At 38.4% G+C, this 18,237-nt stretch overlaps 1 protein-coding gene across 3 annotated transcripts in view; it reads left to right on the forward strand.

Annotated features, from left to right (window-relative positions):
* Positions 1 to 18,237, forward strand: part of PAIP1 (poly(A) binding protein interacting protein 1) — a 27,112-nt gene continuing 8,875 nt past the window's right edge. Inside the window, exons 1-6 of one of the 3 annotated variants that reach the window (XM_079330695.1) lie at positions 1 to 163; positions 1,491 to 1,611; positions 4,861 to 5,042; positions 10,239 to 10,427; positions 13,741 to 13,853; positions 16,875 to 16,986. In XM_079330695.1, coding sequence (XP_079186821.1) covers positions 1,581 to 1,611; positions 4,861 to 5,042; positions 10,239 to 10,427; positions 13,741 to 13,853; positions 16,875 to 16,986 — 627 coding nt within the window. In that variant the 5' untranslated portion in view covers positions 1 to 163; positions 1,491 to 1,580. Of the gene's footprint in view, positions 168 to 1,490; positions 1,612 to 3,253; positions 3,529 to 4,860; positions 5,043 to 10,238; positions 10,428 to 13,740; positions 13,854 to 16,874; positions 16,987 to 18,237 lie in introns of those variants that run through there. The other 2 variants (XM_079330696.1, XM_079330694.1) reach the window with 2 other exon arrangements.

Consider the following 18,237-nt stretch of genomic DNA (forward strand, 5'->3'; position numbering starts at 1 on the left):
GGCGGCGCGCGGTGCGCGAGGCCGGCAGAGCCCGCGGCGCCGGCGGCGGCAGAGCGCGGAGAGCGCGCCGGACCGCGCCCGGCTGGCTCGGCGGGACAGAGTCGGGCCGGCGGGGAGACGTGCCGGAACGCGCGTGTTGGACGTGGGGCTAGCGCCATAGCGCGTAGGTGGTGTCCTCTTCATTATTGTTACTTCTTAAAATGCGTGATAAAGCAGCGAGGCGTCGGAGCGGTGGGTGCAGTACGGGATCAGAAAATGGGGATCTGTGTCGACTTTGGGCGTTAGGAGGAATTTCTTCGCAGGAAGGGTGATCAGATGTTGGGGTGGGCTGCCCCGCGAGGCGGCGGAGTCCCCGTCGCTGGCGCTGTGTAAGGGAAGACCGAACGTGGCGCTCCGTGCCATGGTCTGGTTGTCGTGGTGATGCTCGCTCGTCGGCTGGACTCGATGATCTCAGCGGTCTTTCCCAACTTAATGGATTCTGTGCTTAATGGATTCTTTAGCTGTTGAAATAATGCATGGCTGGATGCAGAGCACATGGGGTTGGAGAGGCAGTTCCAGAGGGCAGCAGCCACACACTGCCCATTGCCTCCATATATTGTTTTCACACGATCCTGCATAGGTTGTCTTACTTCACACGATCTGTGGGGTCCATATATGAGTTAGGCATATTTTGATTTGGTTTTTTAAAAATTTACTTCAGTCTGTGTAGCTGCTCATGCAAAACTACATGTTGCTGGAGGAGTCACACAGCTTCCAGACTTGTAAATGGTGACTTAGCAAGTAAAGTTAAGCACTGAAAACATAAGAGCTACCCTGAGAGTAATTAATAGGATACTCTAGTGCTAAATGTTCATTACCGTGCATTTAAATAAGCATGTGTGAAATCTGTAGTTTTAGAGCTACAGATTATACCTGTGCTTTGTGTCTTGGGCTCGATAACCTTTGACTCCTACAACAACATGCCTCATCAGTATGATAGCAATTGGAATAATTCCAGCTATTAACAATAAATTACACTTCAAAAGCTAGAACCAGCCCTCTCGTTTTCTCTAATCAGAAAAAAATTATCAGCATTTTTGTAAAAAATAGAGCATGTACAAATTCCTGTGTTCTGAATAGTGACAAGGTTACAGTGTGTGATTTCTCGACCCCCAGCACTGGAGATATGTGTGGATTTGGTTCTGAACTACGTTTTAAATTTTTAGGTAAGACACTTAGAACAAAGCAGGTGTCTCCTAGTGCCCAGTGGTGAAAGTTTTAATCCATTTCATCATTGGGTGCTTAGGATAGGTCTGTCTAGTTTAGTGATCTTAGGGGTTCTGCAGTGTGATCTCAGAGGCTTGAAGCAATTCACAGGACTTCAGCTACTCAGGCCAAAACATTCTAACCATAATGTTAAGCAGTCTAAAGGGGTGTACTGTTGAATGTAGTATTTGGGGGTGGTCATTTTGGAATTAACTACCCAATTATTTTTCTTAATTTTGTTTTAGGTGTCTACACTAGGGAGAGGAAATTTTTGGGTTCCCAAGCAAACACAACTGCGTTCATCCAAACTGAAGTAGTGCATCTGTAAGAAAAATATGGATTTGGGATCACATTCCACTTTAAATGGTAAGTAGTTGTCAAGTGGCCATTAAATTAATATAATATAAAATGTCAGCAAAGTGAAAAGAATTCACATTTATGTCCAAAGGTGAAAATTTGTCCTGTTCAGTAACTTAAGCGTTCAGTTCCTCTTAGGTGTATACCTTAAAGAATGAGATTTGCTAACTTGAAAGACTGGCATATTCAAAAGTGATCCCAGTATATAATGATGGACTATTTCATCTTTCATCTTCACCTTAATGTAAGCTTTTCATTCTCCTCCTGTCAAGGCGAAGTCTACAGATGAGGACAGAGGTCACAATATAGGTGTTAACTGGAGCTGAAACAACACAAGAACACTAAATATTTTTAATGTAGAAATTTAGTAGCTAATTTGTAATCTTTAAAGAACTGACAATACTGCTTAAATTATTTTTGACAATGGTTTGCACAAGTGAAGTCTTATAATTTTTTTTTTTAAAGACTCATTCAAAACATCCTGCATCAGGTCTCATTCCAGTTGCAGAGTATAGATTTATTAGTTTACTATTCTATATTTCCAGAAGGGTTGCCTAGGAACAGTTTCCCCATGAGTCTCATTAATTTTAACTTGTGACACCTTTAATGTCTGGCCACTTTTTTATCTCGCCAAAAATCTGTCCAATTCATGCCTTGGGGAACTAACAAATTTTTTATACCCTGCCCCTCTCCTGTTAATAATTGAAAATGCAAACATGTAATAATAAACCCAATAGGAACTTGACTTCTAAAGGCACCATTTTACCATCCGATTGGATGGTTTTTTTTAGTACAAGAAAGTGCTATTCTGATTTTTTTGAATAATGCATCATACATACTTTTTTTCACTCCTTTCACCCCTTTGTTTCACCCCTGAGTGGTGAACATTGTGTGGTGTTGGGTCAATCTTTTGTTTTTTCCTGTGGTAGGAACAAGTGACAAGGGCAGCCAGTCTGTTCAGGAAAATCAAATATAAATTCCCTCACCAGATCACACTTGCCTTCCTCATCTTGAAAGATGATTGTGACACAGAGTTTGCAAAACAAGTAGAGCAAGACTTTGGACTGAAATTGAAGAAGAATAGATTAATTTGTAAAAGGACATGTGAGTTGAACCATTTGCAGTTTATGTGATAATATTAGGCATTACATGGATCACGTTCTTCAGCTGATTCCTATTGGCATGGAAGGTGGACGTTAAACATTAAATATGAAGAGCATTTGTTGTCACATCATGCGTAAATTATGCATGAAAATATATCGTTCTGAACAAATACATTTTTATTAGGTAGCCCAAACAGTACTATAATACGGAGGCTTAACTTTATGGGGTTAAATTTAGAATTTCACCTGCAGTTTTTCCATCCCTTTCTGGTGGAAACAGCTGTGTATGCACAGCGTGGCGTGCTGCACCTGTGGCTGCAGCTCTTCCACCGTAGCTGGAGCCTTGGCCCTGCCACGGTCACCTCGCCCCGCTGGTTACCGTGGAGATGCAGGCGCCGGGAATACGGTGCCTTTGGAAACGCCGTTTCCAGGCTGCCGCGGGCAGAGAGCGGAGCGGGGCGGGCGCGGCCATCGCGGCGCTGCGCGGGGGTGAAACCGAAAGTGCGGGGCGGGGGCGGGCCCGCGCTCCGCCCGCCCCCCGCGGCCGGCCCGCCCGCCCCGCTCCCTCCGCTCCGCTCCTCCCTCCCATGAGCGCCCGAGCCGCCCGGCCTCAGCATGTCGGAGAGTTTCGACCGAACGCCGGGTGCCGGCCGGGGCCGTGGGTGCGGCGCGCCGGAGAGCGGCGGCGGGGCTCGGCCCGCGGGCAGCGCGTCCCGCGGCTCGGGCTCGGCGGAGGAGCAGCAGCACCCGCCGGGCGGCCTCTTCCCGCAGCAGGAACCATTGCGGCCTCCCAAGACGGCGCCGCTGGGCACCGGGATGGCAGGTACGGGCGGCTCTCCCCGCTCTTTCTTTCCGCGGGGCTCCTGCGCGGCTCCCGCGGCTGCGGGCGGAGCGCGGTGCCGTTCGCGGTGTGCGGCGCGCTGGGGCCGGGTCCGCGTGGCGAGCCTGGGGCCGGCGGACACCTGGGCGGCCGGGGAGGGGCAGGAGGAGGGAAAGCAAAGCGAATCATGTGATGCGCGGAGCAGTCGCTCAGCACCTGCTGACCGGTGCCCAGCCGTCCGCCGGCAGCAATCGACAACTCCCCCCAGCTCCCCCCAGTCTGTATACTGAGCGCCACGTTCTGTGGTGTGGATTATCCCTTTGGCCAGTTCGGGTCAGCTGTCCGGTCTTTGCTGCCTCCCTGCTTCTCGTGCCTCTGCTCACCACCAGATCATGGGAAACCCGTGTTAGCAACACTTGCCTCAAACTGAATCCAAAGCATAGTGCTGTACCAGCTAGCAAGAAGAAAATTAACCCTATCCCAGCTAAAACCAGCATACTGGGTAATGGGCCTGGACCAGGTAAAGGTGTGATGTTGTATTGCAGCTGCTTGCAGTACTCTTGGTCCTTTCCCCCGTTTTGTGCCCCCACATCTGAGTATGCTTTTTACCCATCTGTTAATCTGACTGCAGATGGTCTCAGCCTTCCCCCCTACTGAAGAATTCCAGCCTATTTGCAAAAAAAAAAAAAAAAAAAAAAAATTGACCCAACAGTAACACAAAGCAATGTTTGTTGGTCATCTTTTTCAGGTAGGTATCAGGTTCTGTTTTCAATAAACTTACGAGCTATTCTATAAAGAGAGGTTTTGAAAATAGTGTTTCAAAAACATTTCAATTGGATGTTTTGGCAAATAGTATATAAGAGCAACAACAGCCAGGTGTCCTTGAGCATTTTGTTGAAAGTGTTGCTAAAAATAAGTGGTATCTCTCATTTGTTGACCTTCGAAATGTATCTAAAATCTATGCAAAATCACTGAATAATCAAATGTACTGCAAGCAGATTTACTAGTTATTTAGGTTAATTCTTAGAAAATGTGTTTACATGGAAAAGAAGTTTTTTTCCCTTCTTCCTTTTTTTTTTTTGTCACTTACATGTCATCACTGTTTATTTTCTATGTGTAGAAAGACATCTAGAGTGTGCTTAAATGAATATACCTAATACCTAAGAATAATCAATAAAACCTATGTATAAAAAGTAAGCCTATGCACTTAAAGGAAATATATTTATAGTAAAACCATGGTTAAAGTAAAAAAATACATATTTTCCATGTTTACTCTATGTTAATACATACTAATTTAGTGATTTCTAAGACAAGCTGTTGGCAAAAATTTTTCAGAACACCTGCAAAAGACAGGAATTCCAACTGGATCTCAAGATAAGGTTTCAGTTCCTGATTCTGGACCAGAAATGACTGAACCTCAGTCAGCTGTGGATCCTGTAGCAACATCAAACCTGTCTGTTAAAGCACCTGAATTTTATCCACCAGGATACAACCAGAACTTCAATCAGAATTTCACAGTGAGTGTTTTGACTTTATTCCTTAGTATGTGCCAATTCACTTGTATTCAAATTAATAATGTTTTCTTGATATCTTTTATGTCATATAATTTGAATTCTGTATTTGCTGAAAAGATGCAAAAATTCTGATGATACCTCCAGAGTTGGTAGCAGGATGTTAAGTGGTAATGGATGAATATTATGATGTACATGAGAACCCCTGCTGTGGGATATTTTGCCAAAGTTTGCAGCAGATAACCACATTCCTTTTTGACTACACGGGGCATTGGTTACATCCAACATGAGAGTAAGGTGTTTTTTTGGTGACTACACCTGTTGTAGTTACATCTGTACTGTATTTTAAGTGAAAGCGTAGCTTCACTTTTATGCAAAATTTACTCTCTTTTTTTAAGAAAGCATGGGAGAAAGCTTGAACTTTAGCTTTTCTGAGCACAGGCTTTGCCCTTTCTGAATTTCCTGTGCCACAGGTACTATTTGTCATGACTGCCTGAGCTAGTGTACCATCATGTGTCTTAATTCCTTCAGTGATCACCAAAGGGCAAAAATGTGTTAGACTCATTCCTTGTACTTACCTACCCACACCCCTAAGAAGAAATGTACTTCCAGCCACTTGTAGATGCATCCTGTAATAAAAGCTGGTACTTCTATTTTCTACTCCATTGTTTTCCATGTTACTGTTTCAGTAATTCTACTCCAGGGAAGATCTCTGTGAATTCTTTGAATATCCTTTTGTTATGCAACCAGTCAGACTCTGGTACTATATCTAAACATGTGTGAGCTTTTACAAATACAATCAAGTGATTAAAAAAAGAAGTACTGAATCAAATAGATTTTTAATAACTGGAAGAAAAATACTTCGTTAGAATGCTAAATGTGGTGGTTTGGCATTTTGAAATCTTTTCCTCACTGGTAAAATTAATGTTACCTTAGTGTTACCAGCTTTTCCTGTTTACTGAATGTAATTATTCTGCTGTATAATAAAGCCCACAGCCAATCAATATACAAGTGTTAATGCTAATGTGGAAGTCCTTTGGTGAATTGGTAATCTAGAGGGGAAAAAAAATACTTTGCCCCAGCACTGGTTACATGTTTTCCATAAATAAAGTGTTTCAGTTTCAAGACAAAGAGAACACCCAAACAACCTTTTTAATAGCATACATAGTGCACTCTTAAAACTGCAAAGTTTCAATGCCAACAATGTTGCTTTTCAGCTATTTTGCAAAAAACACATGAGAAGTGCGAGTTCCTGGTTGCCGTGTTGTTGGAATAAACTATGAGTGTGACTCATCTATTGATAAAAATACCTCTGAAAACATGTTGCAGGAACTTAAATCTAATCAGATTATGATACACATAAAACAGTGGTATTTTTCTTTAATATTTCACTATTGCAAAATCTGTTGATTTTTTTTGGTTTAGTAACTGAAGGGATTTTATAAACAGGGATAATATGTAAAAAAAAAAAAAATATAGCACACTTTACAGTTACACTGATTTTGACTATGAGTTTTAAAATTTGAATCCAAACAAAATTTTGAGAAAATTTTTTTTTACTAAAATTAATACTTTTCAGCTTTCATTTATTGAGATTCCTGAATTTTAGGTCTGAAATATTGTGTTTCTCCCATAAAATATACAATTGTTTCGTAATAGCAAAAAGCATTTATTATTTTAAAAATAGTGTTGATTTGTTTGGTTGTGCACCATTATAATTACTGTGTCTATGTAATATTAGATATTGGGTCAGTTAATTTCCAGTCCTTCCACTTTTTGATGCTCAAAACTCTCCATTACCCATGAAGAGGGTTTAAGGAGTACAGCTTACAAGGTTTACTAGAATTTTCAGCAAAACTTTATCAGTACTTTGAAGAAAGGTCTCCATGGAATTCTCTGCTTGCATACAGAGTCCAACCCGTGGGAAACTGTAGATATCTGCAGCAGAACTATTGACTAGATAGGTTTGGATTGATGGTAGGAAACATCAGATTTGTTCCTTGGAATGGCTGTATGATAATAATACCTATGTTATTCCATCAGATGGGCATTATGATGTTCTTACTTTATAGCTTTACAAGTGAGATTTTTGTTATTTTAGGGTTCCACAGTCCTTCACTCCTTCTTTTTTCTCTTTCAACCTCAGAAATTTCCATCAGGAGACCAGACATGAGAAGTGCCACTTAACCTCATTCAGCATGCATAGGTGGTTTTGTATATGCAACAGTCTTTTTGTACTTGGGTTTGCAATAACTTTGGAAACTTGTTGAGTCCATATAACTGGAGGGGAAAAAAAACTTTTACTAAGAATTCTGAAGAAAAATCAAATCAATGATTTTATTGATTAAGTTCATAAGTGGAAATGTGAATTTGCTAAATAAAGGAAAACAGCCATCAGTACATATACAGACACCGAGTCTTAAGAGCAGATTTGTCTCATGAATCTTTGCTATAGACTTTCTGGTTTATCTTTAAGTAAAGCAGAAGAGTTTTGGTACCTATTTACCCTTCTACTCTTGTATGTAAACTCATGAACTGACTCATAATAAAAGAGAGGCGTATCTATAATCTTTTCATCAGTTACTCTTTTACTGTGAATAATCCAGGATCCCATCCTATAGCTACCAAAGGTTAAAGAAATAAATTGGAGTGATGGCTTGGAGTACTTATTGAAATTAATATTTTAACTTTGTAGGGGTGTGTAATCTTACAGGCTTCTGTTAGGCAACTCCTCTTGAAAAATAATCAAGAGCCATTTGCTTTGTTTTTCTTGGGTTGATACATTCTATGGTTCTACCTTGATGTTAAAATTTAAAATATGACAATGAAATGTGCAAGTACTTTATGTCTAGAAGCTATTGAGCTAAATTTAGTTTTTAAAGTATCAAGTATAAATAATTTTAATAAAGTTGTATATTTTTTAATTTCTAAAGTACTCATTCTTCTCTCCCATTTGTTCAGTTCCCTGGTGTAGTTACTGAAACCTAGAACTTCTCTTGAAGTTGCATGTTTAGTATGGGTAGATGAATATGGTACAGAGTTTAGTTCTCTGTATTTAGCCTCTTAATTATGAACTGGAAGTAAGAGTACACAACAGGGACACCAGTTCACCAAATGGTGTAATTGCCAAATTACACCAAATTGCAAATCCCATGCAAAACATGGGTGTTCTCTACGACTGGATTCTTGCCAAGATACCTTCCTGTCTGCTGAACAAGGATCTTGTAATGATGTGATGGCTGTCAGAAGGAGCAGCTTCTTTTACTAGCTGCAGCAATTGCATGCTCTGCAGCCTGGCTGGAGAGTTTTCAGACAGGTTGTTTGGAGAGATGCTAGTTCAGCTGTATGTAATTAAGCTGCAGTAGCTGCACAGTAATGCAATAGATCTGTGAGACAAACTAGTTTTAAATTTATTGTACTGGGCTGTTTGATATTGCCTTATGAATGTTGATTTTCTTTAGTGAAGCAGAGTATATAGCAGGTCATACGTAGGCTTGTTAACCTTTACTTTTTCGATTTGTATGCCCCAAGCCATTATAATCACAGAAAACTTTATATTAGAAAAGACCTCTGAAGTATCCATGCTCCAATCCTCAAACTGTCAAAGGCTTTATGGAGTAATAATTTGATTTCTGGTGGGCAATATTGAGTTATTTAGACTTCTGTGTTATTAACTAGCATAACTCTTCTACTTAGATAAATATCATTGGAAATCTTTCTCTGTTACATTGATGTGTGATCCACCTCACTAACTTATGACATGTCTAAATGACTTTGGAAAGTCTGCTTTTTTTACCCCATACATTCTTCACAAGTCATGAAATTAATATCAGGATGTCTATTTTCAACAATATGTGTCTTACTCATAGTTCATACCTAGCTAAAAAACTTTCACAGATCTATGTTACTTCTCAGTAGAGCAGACAGGCATTTTAAAGACAAAGTAATGAAAAATCCCTAATGGGAGTAATGAAAAATCCCTATTAAGGGAGTAGAAGGGAGAAGGGGAGAATATAGTTACAATCCTTGTTAACATATTTATGAACGTCAAGTAATGAAGAAGTATTTTATCATTTTAGCACAGCTTTACTGTACACATCCTTTAAACATTTTTAAATGGTAGAACAGTTGGGAATTCTGAATTTATTTGTTAATCCTGTGTCTTGAATTGCTAATTGTAAGTAATTTTTTTACAAGTGCCTCTTCAGGCTCCTTCTTACATTTCTGAAATCTATGAGGTGCTTTACACAATCTTTTGTGTAGTGTGATAAAGTGATCTATTTGTACTGTGTTACTACTAGTGGCATCACAAAGTATGCTGCTATCTTTGCTATTCCCTTCATATACCAGCATTATAATCATCTGGAACAGTATTTATTTCAGATACTCTCACATAGATTCATTTCTGAATCAGTGTTATGTTCCATTGGTGGGAGTATAAATAACAATTAAGTGATACTGGGTAAGCCCTCCTCTCTTTAGAGAGCAAGTGTGTTTACTGTCTTGTCGGGTTTTAAACCTCAGTGACTGTAAATTAATGCAATTCCATTTGAATAATTTCATTTCATGCCTTACAATGTTTCATCTTTTGCCAAGAGATGCAAGTACACTGACTTTAAAATACCATTTTTTCTGACTACTTCTTACATGGGAACAATACTATGTATTTATTGTATTTCTCTAATTACTCTCCCTTCTTCATATTTTTTGGAGCACTATGCACACTGTCTAAGACAAAATACTTAGTTTCAAATTTTCAGTTTGGTTTTTTTTTTTCTATGGTTCATAAATCCACAGTAAAGTTGGTGTCCACATCAGGAATGGGTGTTGAGCCTCAGTTTGGTAGTTCTACCCTTAGCAGATAAGCTTGATTTGTTGTTTAGTTAATCTGGCAACCAACATGGGAAATGTAATTTTATGTATTTGTCTGGGAGACCTGTAAATGGGTTACATATAGTTAATGTCTGTAAAAATACTTTACCTGGTTCTTAAGGAGGTTTCTACAGAAGGTTTCTGAGGTCTACACTCCAGGAGGTGTTGAGGCTCTGCTCTGTAAAAATGAAGTGAACTGTGTAATAAAGATACCTATCAAGTATTCAGAGACTCAAAACTAAGGGCTGTGTGGTTATTTCTGGACACAGAAGGTGTAACAGTTATTCAAGGTTGTTCTTAAGTAGCTGGTATATTCTCTCACTTCTGTAGGATTCCTCCTTTGAAGATCGATGCGATGGCTATCTGACTTTGGCAGAATATGTACAAGACTTCCTAAATCACCTCACGGAGCAACCAGGCTGTTTTGAAACAGAGATAGAGCAGTTTGCTGAAACACTGAATGGCTGGGTTATTGCAGATGAAGCTTTGCAAGAACTTGTTGAACTCATCTATCAGCAGGTAATGTATTCTTTCTTACAAGATGGACATTATGCCTCTCTTACCCAGTGTCCAAGATAGGCATTCCAGTATTTGTTACATAATTGCATCAAAGTAGTATTTGAATGATTAGATTTTTTTTTTCCTTTTAGACTAAAATATATAGGGAAAGATTTTGCTCAGTATAAATTGAAATGGTAGGTCAGATTTGGGATGCCTGAAGTGCATACATTTTCCCAGTTTGTTCTGTTTCCTTTGTTGTGTGTTTGTATCTCCTGGGAAACATACTACTGTTGAAATCAGGGTACTTAATTAAAGAAAGTTATATTTTAATTTCTGTATTTATATAGTAAAGACTGAAGAAACTTATACAATGTTGAACACTTTTATTCTATTGTGCAAAAGAAAAATTCTTTGTAGTCTTAAGACAGTTTGAATTCCTAGGTGTTTTAAAAAAGTTAAATTCATACCTACTATACATACCACCTTTTGGGAAATGCTTCTTTATTGCCAGTTTTTTTCTTTATTGGAAATATACCTATTTCAGAACAGCATAATTGGAGAAAAGGAAAGCTCCTCTAAGGGTAACTAGCTCCAGTACCATTGATGGCCATGGTAATGAGGACAGAGACCTTGAGCTGAACTCTGCACTAATTGGGGGAGCCATTGGAAAGAACAGCTTAATATGTGTTGCTTAGCAAATGAGCTGCTGTTACTGTCCTTTGGGCTTGCTGCAAAGAATGAAGCCATGCTTCTGGCTTGCTCTTTATTATGTTGGATGTCTCACTATTTCACAGGTTTGTTGCTTTCAAGTTCTACCTTGAATGCAGACTTTTACTCAATTGCAGATAACTGCAGAATATTTTAATCTGGTATAGGTAGTAGTGGAATGACTGGTTGGTCATTGTACAGAACTGTAGAGTCTCAGGTTTCTCATTATTATACAGAATTAATGCAAATTTAATTGAGACCAGTTTAGTTAGACATGATGATCACCTGTGCTGCATTTGGCAGCATCATTTTCCCATTCTTTATTTGAACCTGTTGAGGATAGTTTACAAAGAGATTAAAATATTCCACATAAATTTATTGGGAGAAAGTTTAACTTCCTGTGTTTTAAATACTTTGATTCTCATTTAATAGAAGTCTTTTCAAAGTTGCCTCTTCTTCTCTACCCCCCCCTTTAAAAACAAGTTCAGCATTAGCATTTACTGTGACTTCCTCAACTAAGAAGCTCAATGTTAGTCTGAAATTACATGAAAAATAAAGCTTAATGCCAAAAAGCTATGCTCCTATCCAAAACCATCTAATTTTAGATATATGTCAGGCTAACGTGGTGTTTAAGCAAAGCCAACAACACTTATAATTCTTCTGTCTTGAGCAAAGCTCAATTATTTGTCTTCTGGCTTTTCACAAAACAATTAAAATTGCTGAACTTTATAAGCATCTCCTTCAGTGATACAACTTTGACCCAACTAAGCAGATTTACAGATGCTAGGTTGATAAAGGAAATAATAGTGAAATGAAATAAACTCAAGTCTTGGAGGGTCTTCCCTTCACCTCCGCATAAGATATCTTAGCCTATCTATAAATATTAATTACGTACTTATGTTCTTATTTATGTCTGATCAGAGTTCTTTTTGTCTTCCAAAAGCTGGACACTGACTTCATAGTTTAAGAACCTTGAGTGTTGTCTAGTTAATACAATGCATTGTTCTTGTTAGAGCAACTGGAATTTCTCAAGATATGTGTTGGTAGATTAACCTGCATGCTTAGACTGTGACTTCTTTGAATTGGAGATAAAGTGGTGATACCACCCATAATTATTCCAAGCATGTGATTTTGCAATGTAATAGTTGATTATTGGGAAGATAATGGGTGTATTTCTTTTTTTTTTTTTTTGTCTGTGTGTGCTACACAGATTATAATACCTAAAATTTAATTATTTCAATGTTTGGTACAACCACAAGTAAAGACCAACTAATAAGAAAGATAATGCTTTAAAAATACAGATAAGGTTTGAAGAATTTGTGTAGGTGTTTGAGTGTTAAAGTTTGTGTTTGCTGGGGTTTTGTTGGGTTGGAGGTTTTTTTTGCAAGAAAAGGTATTAAAAGAGATCACCTTATAAAAAAGGAGTACCTCTTCTAGTCAGAGCAACTGATTGAACCAAAGCACCAGTCTTTTTAGGTAGTTCACATGCCTCTTACTGGAAAGTGAATTCCATTTTTCTGTCTTAATTACTTGTTGTATCTTCCAAAGACAATTTTCTTCCCAGCAACTCTATGCACATAGTAGAATTATTATTTTTTCTCTGTCTGTAAGAGGTATAATTGCATTAGCAAGACGTTTTGTTTCAAACATGTTGGAACAGTTCAAACATGCAAACATTATCTATAGCACTGATAGATGATCATAATGTAAAAAAAATATTCAAAAATTATAAAGCCAAAGGGGAAGTTTACTAAGTTCTTATCCTCATTTTCTTTTTGGTGCAGCTGGTGAAGTTATTTGCAGCAGAACCTCTTTTCACTGAAACTGAATCTGAGAAATAATCTGAAATTCAGGTGTTGTTAGAGGAGACTTGAAAATGAGTGAACAGTAAAATTGCCACTCCTTTAAATTTTGAATTTTTACCAGATTAAAACCAAAGTTTTTTTACACAATATCATTCCTACCACCCTATTTTAGATGACAATGGTGTAGGATGTTCAATAGTAACAGGACTTGTCTTTAAAATAAAGGATCCATCAAGTGCTGTTAATTGTAGTTTCTGCAGATTGCTGGAGCATGTATGGGAGAAAGTATTTCTCTTTACTTGCCATGTTCTTACACTTTCCTTGGGTATTAACCATGGCAAAAGAGATTATGGAATAAATAACTTACAGACTGAAAGAAGACAACTTTTTATGATGTTAGAATGTACTCATTGTTCACTGAGACAGTATGCGTTATTGAAAAAGCATCTTAATGTCCACTGTTGTTTTTTTTTTTTTGTATAAGCAGTCTGTAAGTGACCTTGAGACACTCTTTATTTGTAGATCACAGTGCAGAGGTAGAGTTACATGAAGACACAGCAAAATGCTGGTTGTTTTCTTAGAGCCACAGAATCAAAGTATAATGAACTTTTAAGTTCTTTTGAAATACATATGGCAAAATGTTGAAGCAGGACAAAAGTGAACATGGCAAATAGTAATTATTAATCATTAATTGTCTGCTCTTGAATTGTCTGATCAACATTAAACATGGATTGCAAAAAAGCTTTTAAAATTTTTTTTCCTGATAGTCTAATCATTAGTTTTAGAAAGAATTTATTTTTCCATTTTTATTTTGGAAGGCCACATCTGTCCCAAATTTTTCATACATGGGAGCACGGTTGTGTAACTATCTATCTCACCATCTAACCATTAGTCCACAAAGTGGGAACTTCCGACAGCTTCTGCTTCAAAGGTCAGTATCAGACACTTTAAGCCTTTATTCTCTTCAGTTGCACATTTCTGGTTTGTGTGTTAATTCTTCCTGTTGCATACAAAGAGGTACTTATTTTAAATGGTAGTAGAGACTGAAGAGTATCAAAACACAGTACGTGCTGTGTATTGAACACATGCATTTTAAGATATTGTTTTTAAATATAAAAATAGGACTCCATTTGAAGTTCTGCAGGATCTTTTGAACTGATTATATTAGACTGATTCCCAAAATAGTGCAAATTGGAAAGTTAATCTACTTCAAAAGTATACTAAATACACATATAGGTACTGTCCATGTCCTTTGACTCTTGCCTGCACTTGCTTCATTGTGTTTTTTTCTTTAGTGCTTTTGTTTATTGTCTGGAATTGCTGTGTAAGGTTTATTCATTGATTGGATAACTGACTTTCTATTTATAAAATAGATTAATAAAATCCAGAGGGATAAATTTCTTCTTTCAGTTACTGCAGATTTCTTAGCTTAATAACGATTAGACTTTGTTGTTGGCAAAAATGCAACATTTTTAAATTGTCATATATCCTTTCAAATATTACTGTGTGACATTTGAAGAAGTACTGTACTTGGACACTTCAGAATTCTGTAGAAATTTGCCTCTTTTTTTTTTGTTTGTTTGTTTAAAAGACATTTGACTTTCTAAGCATCTGGTTTGCCTCTTATTTGAAAAGTTTTTACTCTAGTCCAGCAGAAGTGTGGTAAACTTTTCCTGTTGTGCATTCTAATGGTCTTTTATCATGAGTGGAATGTTGTGGTTTAACTTGGCAGGTAGCTGAACAGCTTGCAGCCCCTCACTCACTTCTTCCACCCTCCCAATGAGATAGGCAAGAGAACTGAGGCCAGAAAAAATTAATTCATGGGTTTAAAGATATTTTATTAGGACAGAAAAGGATGGGAATATAATAAAAGTGATAAAAGAATTAGCATATACAAAACAGACACACCATGTGATCACTCACCACCCACACTGCCCAGACAGTTGCTGAGCAGTGGCCCCCAGGCAGCTTTCTCCCTGGTTTATTTGCTGAGTAAGAGGCCACGTGGGATGGAATACCTGTGTGGTCAGCATGTCTCCCCTCATCTTCATCCCAGCCTCCTCACTGCTGGGGGGAGAAGCAGAAGAGTCCTTAATGTAGTGCAAACACTGAAGAAGAACAGCTAAAACATACAGCAGTTAAAAATACTCATTTTTCTCTGTTTTGTTGTTGTCATTGTTGGTTTGTTTGTTTGTTTTTTCAAAGTTACTGCATTTTTTTTAACTGTGTGTCACTTGAACTTGAAAGGAAATCCCTGTTAATGTTGCATTTTCTGGTTCTTGGTTTTGAAGCAAATCCAACGGATAACATTAATGTTAATACTCTGAAGCCATTAACTTAAGGTTGCTTATGTTTTGCTTGCTAATATGGGTGAAACTAGGAGCATAGAGGGTGTGTGCAGACAAACAACCTAATAATGTGACCATGTCATCTTCTGTTTCTCAATGAAGTTTCTACCTGAAATTTTGTATTTCAGCTCTTAAGATTTTTAAGTTTCTCCACTATTTCTCAATCCATTACACGATCATTCAGAATACATAAAAATTTGTTTCCTTTTTGCTCAAATATTTTTAAATTTTGGTTTTGTACTGTAATGTAAACCTGTGTATTTTTGGCACAGTTGCTAAATACTAGAAAAATTACTTCACTGCCATAGTTTGTTAATCCTATTTTTTGTATTTATATTTAAATTACATCATAGAATTATTTGGTTTGGAAGGGACCTTAAGGATCATCTAGTTCCAAACCCCTCTGCCCTGGGCAGGGTATCTTCTGCTGGACCAGGCCCCATACAACCTGGCTTTAAACACAGCAATGGGGAACCCACAGCTACTAAGGGCAATCTGTCTCAGTGCCTCACCACACTCACAGTTAAAAATTTCATTCTAATATCTAGTTTAAACCTGTCCTCTGTTAGTTTGAAGCCATTCCCCTTTGTCCTGTCACTACCTGTCCATGTGGAAAGTCCTTCTCCCACCCTCTTGGGGACCCTTGTAGGTACTGGAAGGTGCTACAAGGGGTCACTGAAGTTTTCTCCCATCTGAGCAGTCCCAGCTCTCTCAGCCTCTGCCTCCTCTAGTCTCACTCAGCATGTCTGGGTTCTCCATGGTCAGAGTTCCCCAGCTCTGGTGCAGTGCTCCAGGTGGTCTCAGCAGAGCAGAGGGGCAGAATCCCCTCCCTGCCCTGCTGCCCACGGGGCTCTGGATGCAGGGTACAACTGGCTTTCTGGGCTTCAAGCATGCACTCATGGATCTTCTCATCACCTAACACCCCAAGTCCTTCTTGGTAGGACTGTTCTCAACCACTTCCCTGCCTAAGCTGTTCTTAAAGCTTGGGATTGCCCTGACCTGTATGCAGAACCTTACACTAGGCCTTGTTGAACTTCATGAGTTGCACAAGGTCACCTCTCAAACCTGTCAGGGCCCCTCTTGTGTGCTGTCCCTTCCCTCTAGTGTGTCACATAATACTGCTCAGCTCGGTGTCATGAATTATGTATCACTGTCACTTAACATGGCAAGATAAAGAATTTATCAAATAAATGTAAAGGCATCTAAGACATTGTGGCAAGCACCCTGAAGAGGGGAGCATGTCTACTTAATTTCTTTGGGCATTGGGTACATGTGTTACTGTTGCACATTCTGGACCTATATTCAATCATATAAATTGCATTCACTGTATGAATTTCTACATGTTCTAGTTTGTTCTATTTAATTTTGCTGCATCAGATATCTCAGTGCTTAAAGACATAATCATGTAATCATATGTGTTCCTATAAAAGGATGCAAATCCACTGTTTCTTTGTGAAGGCCTCTCATTCCTTCACAGATCATGCATCCCAGCATTCAGCATGTAACAGTTTTCATACAGTTTGTAAGTTCTCAGTGTTCTAAATGAGTAGCATGTTACCTATGGTATGGCTACAGGTGGTGTAATTGTGTTTTAATTTTTACAGGTGTCGAACAGAGTATGAAAACAGAGATGAAGCTACCAAAGGGGATGAGACTACTAGAAAACAATTCCATGCCTTTGTGCTATTCTTAGCTGAACTTTACCTTAACCTAGAGGTAAGAAAGTTGGGTGTCACATGGCTCTCCATAAAATTTTTGTTACGTGTAGGTAAACATTGAAATGGACTATAATTTGAGGTGTTTTTCTAAAGGCAGAGGGTAGTAAAGTAAAAGAATTTTTGAACAGTTTCATTATAATGCATGTGTCCAAAAAACATAAAAACAAAAAAGAACAAGATCATTTGAAGAGAAATGTATAAAATTGAAGTGCAAGAATTTGTGGGAAGAATCAACCACAAGCATCTTTGAAATTAAATTTTTGGTATTTTCTTTTACTGGCAAAACCTCCAGATTAATAGAATTAACTAACATATTAAATGTTATTAAATGCCTAGCAGAAGCAGATCAGGATCAATAACATATGTAATTCATTATTCTGGTACTAATAAGAGGTGTTAACAAACGTTTGAGGCACCTGTAAAAATCCTCACAATGAGGAATTAAAGATTTTTAAAGATATTTCTTCTGATGGTTGAGTCATTGGTTCATGCATGAAGTATGCAATCCTAATTTAGATTTGTTTTCCGTATCTGTGATATGTACAAAAATGTGTAATTTTTTTATTTTTATTTTTATGCCTGTGCATTCACCAAGATCACTTCCTGCGGTAGTGTAGTTAAAAATATACATTTTACTTGATTATTTCAGTAGTTTGATTTAAAAGAACACTATAAAAATATTCTGCTGGCATGAGGAGAATTCTTCTCTGACTCTTCCATTTCTGGACCATAAGTGGTCCTTGAAATCTACTTTTCACTTGCTAGAAGGAAAAAGGAAGATCTTCAATGACTTTGGAACAGGGGAAGCTATGTATTTATGGAGTATACCATATTCCTTGGACTATGTCATTTTGTTTTAAACCATTCTGTAATTTTTTAATTATATAAAGACTGCCTTCTAGAAGTAAGCTACCACTGTTATAGAGAATATGTAATGCAGTGTGGAAAAGAGTATGAGGTTCTGGGAATCTAGGATTTTTTGGACCATTAGTCAGGCTTTTGTTAGCTTTTCTCAGCAATGTGTTATCAGAGAAACAAATTTCTAGGTATGCATTGTTATGCCAGAATTGTAAGGACGTTACTCATTCTGCTGACACTGAGCTGTGTGGTGCAGTCAGTGTGCTGGAGGGAAGGGATGCCACCCACAGGGACCCAGACAGGCTTGGGAGGTGGGACCATGCAAACAAGGTCAAGTGAAAGGTGCTCCTCTGGGCCAGCCACAAATACAGGCTGGGGGGAGAATCTGTCA

This window comes from Erithacus rubecula (assembly GCF_903797595.1).
Source record: "Erithacus rubecula genome assembly, chromosome: Z".
NCBI classification, from domain to species: Eukaryota; Metazoa; Chordata; class Aves; order Passeriformes; family Muscicapidae; genus Erithacus; species Erithacus rubecula.